The sequence below is a fragment of the Stegastes partitus genome, unplaced genomic scaffold (assembly GCF_000690725.1).
Source record: "Stegastes partitus isolate 25-593 unplaced genomic scaffold, Stegastes_partitus-1.0.2 Scaffold769, whole genome shotgun sequence".
Classification (NCBI taxonomy): Eukaryota; Metazoa; Chordata; class Actinopteri; family Pomacentridae; genus Stegastes; species Stegastes partitus.
The window spans coordinates 24,973-35,661 of record NW_007578500.1 but is presented as its reverse complement, the minus strand read 5'-3'; the positions used below and the strand labels follow the sequence as shown (position 1 = coordinate 35,661).

Sequence of the window (10,689 nt, the reverse complement as noted above, 5' to 3'; positions counted from 1 at the left end):
TTCATTATGAAGCAAAACTCCTATAATACACATTTTCCTTCCACCATTTAGTCTACAGTCAAGAATACAGCAGCTGTCTTCATCGCATTAGCAGACGATCTCCTACTCACATCTCCACAAGACGTCTCGCAGCATCGTCCCACTGGAGGCATGTTTCTGTCCGACGCCAAACAGTCACATAACGTGTCACAAAGAACCAAACAGATCCTGAACCGTGAGAGCAGAACCCAAACGCTGCTGCACGGGACAATGAGGAGCTCTGAAAGTCCAACAGCGGCTCAGCGCCGGTGGATGGAGGACGCCGGGTCGAGGGGGTCGGAGGGGAATCCCCCAGAATGCCCTGCTCTCCCCGACTCCCTCCTCCCTCCCTCCCTCCCTCCTCTCTCCTTCCTCCCTCCTTCCTCTCTGGGCCTGGCGTCGGGCCACGGCGAGCGAGGGAATGGCAACGGGACGGGAAAGAAAACACGCTGGAACAACACCACCGCTCTGCCTCGCGCTTCCTGTTTGCCCCCCCACCTCCCCCCGTGTCACTTCCTGCCAGAAGCGTGCACACTTTTCTGACCAATCAGCTCCAGCGTCCTTCACGGCTGCTGGCGAAAACGCTCCGTCAAAGTTTCCAGCTGCACCTGTCCGGCTTTATCCACGCCATTGACTCCAACCTCCATTAAAAAGTTCATAACAAATTATTGCAATTAAAGCCCAAAAGCACGTTTGGGAATAAAACTAACCTCGTGTTTGAAGAAGTCTCTTCGTGGGGCAATTAGATTCTGGGTTTCAGGCTGCTCAGTATCATGATTTATGCTTATTTAATGCTATTTTTTGGCATTTTAACCCTAAACACAAAGCAGTTTCTTCTAGTTTCTTTGCTCCTGTTTCATTTTTCATGAAGTCCTTCACCTCTATGGAAGCATAACAACCACGACTAGAAGCAGAAAGAACTCAGAAATGTCTTCTGTGCAGCATAACACAGTCAGAATACCAGAAATCATAAAAAAGTTGAGTTTTTCTGATGGTTTATTTGAAAAAAAATGGAGAAAAAAAATGGAATCAACGCGTTTTGATGCTGGAAAAATGGCGACTTCACACATTGCACACAGATAATTTACTATTTACACTTTTATAATCTCCACTAACTCAACATTTTTCTCATGACTTTGCACATCAGCTGTAAAAGAAAAAAACATGTTTCACCGAGCCAAATGTATCGTCCAACAACTTTCTCTTTCGTGTGCAGCTTTATAGGTCGAGTTGCATCTATTTTATGATTCAAATGTGCTTTATTTTCTTCTGAACCTCTCCACACTGCCGGCAGTTCAGCTGAATAATCTCTGAATTTTTCTCATGTGACTGTTGGTCACAGCGGAGTCACTGACGACTTCACGGTTGCACCAAGAATTGCGGAATATTTTGTTTTTGACCCAATTGGGTTAAAGAAAACTGTTTGTTTTTTGCATTTTTTTAAAAAATGACCATGTAGATTAAAGGGAATTTCATGAATTATCATGATTTTGAGCAGAGATTTGGTTAAAAAAGAAAAAAAAATCCAACTTAATTGCACAGAAATGTCTGTTTTTACAGTTTCTGGTCCTGATAAATGTAAAAAAAAGTTCCTTTCACACTCAACTGAGGGGTTCAACTGGTAATAAAACCAGTTAATGACAAACATATTTATTAAAAAGTGCACTGAAGTTAAATCAAACCTGCCTCTGAAACCCCTCACCGTTACATTTCAAAATAAAAGCCCTCCCGTTGCCAGCATTATGTAATCACAAACAATAATTGCATGTAATCAAACTGAGTGCGTCGCTGCAGATTTCCAGCTCTGCGGCCCGGAACATGTTTCGGTGGCACTTTGGCCGACTGCTGTGTTCTCCATCCGCTCCGGACTGCAACCGCTTAGTTTAATTTGCTGCATTTTTGTAGGCGGCTTGTTCGGCTTCGCGCTGCCCCGTAAAACGCAGACCGAGGTTTGTAAACAACACACAGGATTCGTAAGTGGTGCTGAGGCCGCCGGGCTGAGTCGGGTTTCGTTTTTGCTTCATTCTGATCTAATGTTGTCGTTCTGTCTCCACACATTTTACCTCTACGCTCTGTTCTGTAGCTTCAGCAGACTTCCTTTGGTGCTCTTCTTGCAGTTTCGACCCTTTTCTTGGAGCTTTTCCTTTTCCGAGTCCAGCCTGTAAGGATGGAGACCGTAGCGTGTGGAGCAGATTGTCGAGCCCGGGGAGAGATTTGTGAGGTTAAATTGATTTTACTCGGGGCACCTTGGTAACCCGGTACTTTAAAGCACTGGACTGTGTCCGGTTCGAGTCTGCTCGGGGGACATTTGTTGCATTTCAATGCCCAAAACCACAAATTTCCTCCCACCTGTACACCAGGACCGTGTGCCTCCCCTCTCAGCCTAACCATTAGTCCAATCCAACGTCAACATTTGTCTTAAAGCGCCCGTAAAACTTTGATTCGGAACATAAAATCACATTACTCGAGGTCGAGTTAAGTCGGTTTTATCTGAATATCCTAAACCCACAAATTTGTCTCAGAGGCCTCTTTAACAATTTTACATCCTTCTTTATCCTCAGACCCTTGAATGGGAGATGGAGAAATGTGAGGAAACTCCAGATGAGCGGTGGATCCCTCTGGACGTACAGATATGTGATACGTGCCATAAATACAGAGCAGAGACGAAGCAGCAGCAGAACTTCAGTGCAGGAAATGGTCTCTTGGTTTGGACAGCTGGTCAAACAGAATTAGGGGTTGATTGTTAACTGATCCATTAATGATTTAACTGATTAGAAATTATATTAGCTGGTGAGGCAGAAGACAGAAAATGTTTGGTAGATTAGCTGTAGTAACTAGCTAAGCCTCTTGGTATGAAGAGGTTTGTGTTTAGCATTGTTTAGCTAGCAATGGACACCATGACAAAGACTTCTGTGATGGTTAATCCAGTTAGAGTTTGCATGTCCGACATAATCAGAGGTCTACTAGATCCTACAACCAAGTTTCCAGGTATTTTATTTTATTTTATTTACAGGGAAGGTCACATGTAATTAGCATAATGTCCACTCATTGATAAAGCTGCCATCTGTTGGTTAAGGAAGTTGTCCAAAGGAGATTCAAGGACTCCTTGGATTTGTTGGGTCAGAACATTAGCTCTATATTATACCTCCATAAATACCATTGCTGTATTGTTTGTACTAGTTAGGTGATCCTCAATTATTACTAACACTGGAAGGTCTGTAGGGTTTTAATCCATCCATCCATCATCTCTACACCTTAATCCTCACCAGGGTCATGGGGGGCTGGAGTCTATCCCAGCTGACTCAGGGTGAAGGCAGGTTCACCTGGACAGGTAACTCTATTCAAACTTTGGTCTCCCATCCGTCTATGTTGCTGCAGTAACTGAGTGGAGACTAGAGGCTTCTCTGTGCACGGCCGACTAGCTAGTATTTAATAATGCTTGTGAGGCGTTTAGGGACCATCAGACAAGATTAGTAATGCATTTATTGCAAAAAGTGAAGCCAAAGTATGACTGGAAACAGCTTCAGCCATCAGGACATAGAGGCTCCAAATGTTAAAACAGCAAAACGTTTCCAAAAAACTCGTCCTATAGCTGAAAAAGAGACACCGTTTAGTACCTTTAACTCCCCATTTCATCCTGATTTACACAATCTCAGCACATCATGTTCAACATTTACATAATGTGCATGAGAACTGACAAAAAAAGTGACTTTAAGATGTTTTATTTGCTGCCAACAAGCACAAAGAAAAATTCGATTTTGAAGATCTGAATGTCAAGATAAAGAGAAAAAAATAAACGCTCCAACAAAACGCTCCAAATATAGTCCTCACCAAAGGCCAGTACAACAGAAAACCCATAAATCAGACTCTGACGTGGTCTCGGGTCTCCCTCGGAGCTTCACCTCTCCCAGGCCTGCTCGACCCACACATCATGTTTTAAACAGAGGTGGCGGATTCGGTCGCTTCTGTACGAGTCGACAGCGAGGACGAGTGAGTTGTTTATGTAAACAACAACAACAACACACACACGAGTTAACAGCGAAGCGGAGCAGCAGAGCGAGCAGAGGTTTCACCGCCGATGATGTACGACCGGCCGCCTGCGTCACCGGCGTGGGAGTCCGTGAGGATTACCCACAATGCCCGGCGCCGCTCCACCCTCCCGCCGCCTCGCACACAAACACGTCCATACATCAGGCAGTCGATCAGGTGCATCCCGCCTGACACCGGTCGATGGGCCGGCCGTCGTTCATCACCGGCTGACGGGATGTTTGTCAGCGACGTGGTTTCTCTCGGCTCACGGGTTCTCTGGGAGGCGAGTGGGAGGTTTCACATCTGGAGGTCTGATGAAATATTTCTGACACCTGATTCCAGGAAGCTGCAGTGACATCATGGCTGCTCGTGGTTCTGTATCAATCCAGTGACTGTTTTAACTGCATTACAGCTGTTGGGATGGACGTGAACGGTGTCATGGTGTAAATACTCATCCTTGGCTCATCCTGCAACCCAAATATTTGGTCTAATTACAGCCTGTGTGTGTCATGGTATGTAAAATATTAATGACACAACAGGTTTTGTGTTTATGATGAAGAACACACTCCTTATCCAAGGATTTGTAACGTTGACATCAGTAAAGGCGCCTGTTTCTGAGTAAATTCATGTTGTGAAAGACTCCTGACAGCTGCAGCAAACATGACACAGTGACGTCTAATCAGTAATGAAAGCTGCTTAATCCGTACTACGCAAATAAACAACTGTTATAGAGAATTATGACCTGTAAGCCAACATTAATACGCTGTAAAGACAACAAAAACATCCGGTTAAAACCAATGAAATCAGCAAGAGTTCCAGAAAAAATGTAAAACAAACTGTAAAACAAGAAAAAAAAAGCAAATATCTTGAAAATATTTTTAGCTGAGTGAAATATAGTAAAGAAATATTGTAATTCTACAGCCACACATTGCAAAAGAACACATTTCCATTTGTAAAAATACAGATTTTCTATGTGGCGATACATTATGTAAAGTGTTGGATGTTATTTGTAATTCACCAAACATGGAAAATCTGTAAAACAATTTCAATATTTTTCTGTTTTTTCAATATATTTACTTTTTCTACTGTATTCCAATCTGCAAAAAAATAACTATTTAACAGATATTTGATGCAATTTGACAGAAAATTAGTGTAATAGTACAAAACCAAACATTTTAAAAGAACAAATTACCATTTTTAAAAACAGATTTTACAGAGACTTTTTTTTTTTTTTTACTGTTAATGTGTACTTTAATACTTATTGCTGCTATTTTACTACTTAATTTGTGTAATTTAACAGCAGGAGAAAGAGGGAATATGTGTAAAATATGGGTTAAAACGCATTTAACACCAAGAACACCAAACCTGCCATCGAGCACGGCGGTGGCAGCATCATTGGAACTGGTGTTTTACAGCTATCAGTTAAAAAAAAAACACTCCTGATTAGTGACCCTGAAGGCATGACACACATTTACAGGTCAATTCTGCATCACTTTACACTACATGGCTGTAATATTAGCTTAAACTGAACCGCCTTCTTCACAAAACGAAGAAATCCGTCGAGACAAATCCAACTGGACGGCACCAGAGTGGTCTGAACTCCGGCTGGATTCACACCAAAGAGCTTTAAGAGATTTAAAGCCACAACAAACACTGCAAGCGTTTCTTCATCGCACAAGATCCCCTCTGTGATGTCCACACATTAGGTATTGATGGAGGCAAACTTTGTAAAAACAGCAGCAGCAGCAGCGCCGCTCGGCTCACCATGGCAACCGACTACAGCGAGGCCACGAGAAAAAGCTTATGGCGAGGGAGCATCATTTCTGTGTGTCTGCGAAGGAGAGAGAGACTGAAAGGGACATTTGTGTGGGTTGGTATTAAAGTTTCCCGGCGCAATTATGTTTAAAATAGACATCGTCGCTTATCCCAAAAGTGACTCTGTCTTCTTCAGATGTTGGCGAGTCGGCACAGAGCAGCTTCTGTTCTCCCTAAATCTTTGTTTTGTGTTTTTTTTTTGTCTGGAAAAAGTTTTTCTGGTTGAAATGAGTCCCCAGTTTAAATCAGCGACGGAGGCTGAACGCTGGAGATACAGCTGCAGCAGAATTTCAATGAGCTCTGCATCCTATAAGCCTGGAATGAAAGTGAATTCTCTTTATTTTATGGCCTGATAACGGCGTTTCCTTCCTTTATCTGCGGCCGTCAGTCCGCCGAGGGTTCGACTCGCATCCAGAGTCCTGCGAAATGTGTTCTGCAGATATTTTGTCACGAATATTGTGAATAAAGTGCAAATATAGGCCACGTACAAATCCCCAGGCCCACCTGGAGGTGCGCGGAATTGCTAGAAAACCTGATAAAAGTGCGACGGTATGGAAAATTCGCCCGGCAGCAGTGAAGTAACCCGGTGGAAGTGCTAATTTTGCAGCGCTGAGGCGCCTCACGGAGACGGTTACACCAACCAGCAGCAGCACTGACAAAAGGTAGAAAACTGGTCCTACTCATCGAGAGGAATCCATCCAACGAGTCCAAAAGCCACAACCGGAACCCTGCAGGTGCAAACTTTGCATGAAGGCATGAGTTTGACTTTTTACTCCCTTAATAAGCCGAAATCCATGTTGAAGCAGCACTTTGAGGTGAAACATACAGCCAACAGTGTAAACCAACAATATATCAGTTCAGGACAGATTTGTGGAGTCTCCAGAGTTTACCAGTCCTCCTTAACTACAGCTTCTGATTTAGTTAAGTCGGGTTTTTGGACGTGTTCTAGTCATTTTAAGGGTTTGTCTTTAGGAAAAGAAGGAAGAAAATACCTTCTGGAGGAAAGTTCTGTGGTCAGATGGAACTAAAATTTAGCTATTTGGCCTCAATAACCAGAAATATGTTTGGAGGTTGAAGGTGAGGCCTTTAACCCCAAGAACACCAAACCTGTCATCAAGCATGGAGGTGGCAGCATCATGGAACTGGAGTGTAAGTAAAGACCAAGTAAAAACATCCACATTCTTCAAGAAAACCTAAAATCATGAGCCAGGGGTTGGATCTTGGACACAGTTGGGTGTTCCAACAAGACCATGACTCCAAACATTCAAAAGTTTTAAGGGAATGGTTAAATCAGGCTAGAATGAAGGTTCTAGGCTGGTTTCCCCAAAGTTCTGACTTAAACTCCATCAAGAACCTGTAGACCAGGATGAAGAAACAAGTCTGCGACAGTTCTGTCAAGAAAAGTGATCAAAAATCCAACCAGGAGCTTGTGTACGACGACAAAAACCACCTAGTTGATGTGAACATGGACATTTAACCAAACATTAGCTGCATGTATGTTTCTGACTCCGCAGATCAGATCGAGATTTTTCCAGAAGACCTGAAATGAATCTACGAAAGAACCACAATGCATGATTGGGTTTTCTTTTGAGACAAAGACTCGTGTGTTCAAATAAATCCATCCATAATAGCCATCATAGACAGTATATGGTCGGTACAAGTGTGTGTAGACTTTTGCTAACGAAAAGTGCAGTTTTTTTCATTTTCTTTTATGCCTTTAGCACTTTCAGTACTCACTAAAACCACCAAACTGACCATTTCTAGAAAGATTTTTTACATAACGCTAAAGATTCACTTTATGACTAGGTTATGGAGACCAAGTTCCTGAGCCACAAAGCCACCTGTGATCCTTTAAAAACTGAGGCACATTTTCGATGTTGCGTCAGATTGTTTCCCTTGAAAGCATCACAAACCCTTAAGATTCAATAAGATATTTCTAAAAAGTCTTTAGAGAGGAGTCCAGCGTCCAACTTCTTTCTCACTTCACAGCTACAAATAACACAAGCTGCTATAAATCCAGCTCCAGTAGCCATAAATCCACATCAGACTGTTCATCCAAACTGGGCCCAGGTTTCAGTCCAGTCCAGGCGTGTGGTCTCGCCTGTGTGTGTGTTGCAGGACCATCATATTACTTGTTAAAGCTCAGCAGCGTGTTCACACCGATGCCCTGAGGACAGACTGTGTGGATCCATTTCCTCCTGCTGCCCTGTTTACTGGGAGATGTAATCATATTCCAGCACGGCTTCCTTCCTGTAACCCTCCACCAACCCCAGCCTCCTCCCTCCTCCCTCCCCCTCCAACACACACACACACACACACACACACACACACGAGCATCTTTCAGCAGGAAAGGACAGAAAATGCATCGAGGGAGGGAGGGATGGTGGAAGGACGGCATTCCAGCAAACAGCCGGCGTCACGTCGAACACTCGAAAAAATCTGGCAGCAAGACCATCAGAAAAAAAATGGTGGAACATTGTAACGTTCAAAAATGAAAATAACCACAAATATCTGCAAAATGACTAAATTATCGCTGATGTAAATACAGAAAAACGTATTTTAAATTTTTTAGAGCTGCTGCAGTAACTGTGTAAGAAAAAAATATCACTATTTGTAAAAATACAGTTTTATCTTTTTTCATTTTTTTCCCCACAGTCAACATGTAAATTTATGCTTTTTGTCTCTAATTTTGGTTATTATTATTATTATTACTATTATTATTATTATTATATTATACATTATTTACAGGGAAAAGCTGTGAAATTACAGTAAATTGTTCAAAATTGTTTAAAAACATTAATTATGCACAAGATCGACAAACGTTCAGAGTGAAATGTAAACTGTCTAAACTCTAGTTAAAATTTTATTTTATTTTATTTATTTATTTATTTGTTTTTTTAAAGAGTAATTTTAAAGTCACACATTGTAAATGAAAAATTGCAGATTTTTACTCTGGACAATTTTTTTTAAAATGTTATCGTCAACATGTAAATTAATATTTTTTGCTTGCTTATATTTTTTAAAGTTGTCATAACTCTAAAAGACCGATGCAAAATGTTGTTTATATTTATTGTTGAGCCTAAATATTATTTTTAAACTGGACTCTGCAGTGAGATTGTGTTTGTCTGTCAGCGTGATTCGTCTGTTTTATATGCAGCCACTGACTTCCATTCATTTCGATATAAAGAAAGACCATTTCTGGTTTAAAATCAAACCTTTATCTTGTAGATAAAGTGTTTTTTTATGCTAAAAGCCACATTATGAGCAAAATATGAAGAAAACAGAAATGTACGATGACGAAAACACAGATTCAGACCTCCAGGGTTTCATTCTAACAAACAGAACGAACTCATCTCGTCCTGCAGAATCAGTTTCTTTAGATTTCAGAGTCAGATCTGCACATTCAGGAGGAATCAATTTACGTTTAAGTCACTTTAAGGCAGGAAGGAGTTCACCTCATGTATGAAAAACTATAAATATGGAGCTTAGATACACAAAGACGGGTTTTTAGAGGTGAAATGAATGAAACAGCTTCACAGAGTCTTTAGTCTGAAACACTGCAAGAGTTTAAAAAATGTCCTCGAACAATTTCGAAACTCCTTTAAAGTCCGAGCTGCTGCCGCCGTCTGCAGCTGCAACCATCCGAAGCCGAATGAGGAGAGCTAATCAATTCCTATTTGATGCTCTGTGCTTCGTGGTGAACGCCTTCCCTTCCTGCCGGCTTCACTCCGATCTCCGGCCGATAAAGCGAAACAAACCGGAGGAAAGTCAGCGAAACGACGAGCGCAACAAGTGGACCTGAGCGGGGGTCAACATGAAGTTTGTACCGTCAGCGCTGTGCAGCTTTGATGAAAACAGCATGTCATCGCTAATCAAATCCGGACTAATCTTAATCCCTAATCTCTGCTCAGGTTCAGATTCGCAGGAAGCTCCGCGGGGCGAACAAACCCGCCCGACCGGCGAGGCCACGACCAGGCCGCCTCCGTTTCCTCAGGTGCTTTCCGAAAACAGACAAATACCAACGAGCGCCGTAATTATCCCTGAGTCACCCGGAGAGCACCTGAGTGGAGCAACGAGAGGGCGTTTGGCAGCAGCAGACGCCTCGTCATCGACAAACGTAGTAAACAAACAGCAAAAAAACAGCGTTGAGCAAATCTGGAATCCCACAGGAGACACGACAACGGCTTTGTTACACAACTGCACACGAGTTTCATCACTGTACAAACTCTGTACAACCAGAAATAAACTGTTGAAGACGCTGAATCGCACAGAAAAGTGTTTGCAGGTGAATTTCATCCCTTTACTTCTAATCTTGGTGATTATAAGGAAGAGTCACACCTGTTGGGTCTTGTTCTTCTTCTTTTTTTAATTCATGACAGCTCAGGTGATCCAGAGCTTCCTTTCATTTAAATGGAATAAGAGGAAGCACTGCCCCGGGGTGGACGTGTCCCCCGACCCCCACATATTCTGATGTTCATCATTATTGGGCCCAGAAAGTGCTGTTGGGACCAGCCCTACTAGTTATTAGAACAACTATGAACAATAATGAACAACTAATAAGCCTTCAAGCATCAAGCCCTCCTTGTATCTGGACCTCCGTCTTGACAATCCGACAGCCTTGCTATCCAACATGAAAGAAGGTTTTACATTTAGTGTTGGATTATCGAGTCACGACTGTATTACGATCTTAAAACTAAGATGAGCAGTTCAATGACTGTCGGAAAGTTGAAAATCTGACATTTTCTGTTTCTGTTTTAACACTAATAAATGGTGTCATTGTGGCAATTGGTGAAGAAATAAAAAATCATGCCCAAGAATCAGAGGGTT

General features: G+C 42.2%; 1 protein-coding gene across 2 annotated transcripts in view; it reads right to left on the bottom strand.

Moving 5' to 3' along the window:
* Positions 1-10,689, bottom strand: part of usp6nl (USP6 N-terminal like) — a 109,356-nt gene that overhangs the window by 73,911 nt on the left and 24,756 nt on the right. The window contains exon 1 of one of the 2 annotated variants that reach the window (XM_008291921.1): positions 111-249. The exons of the other annotated variant lie outside the window; for it this stretch is intronic. Coding sequence (XP_008290143.1) covers positions 111-135 — 25 coding nt within the window. The 5' untranslated portion in view covers positions 136-249. Of the gene's footprint in view, positions 1-110; positions 250-10,689 lie in introns of those variants that run through there. 2 annotated transcript variants of the gene reach the window in all.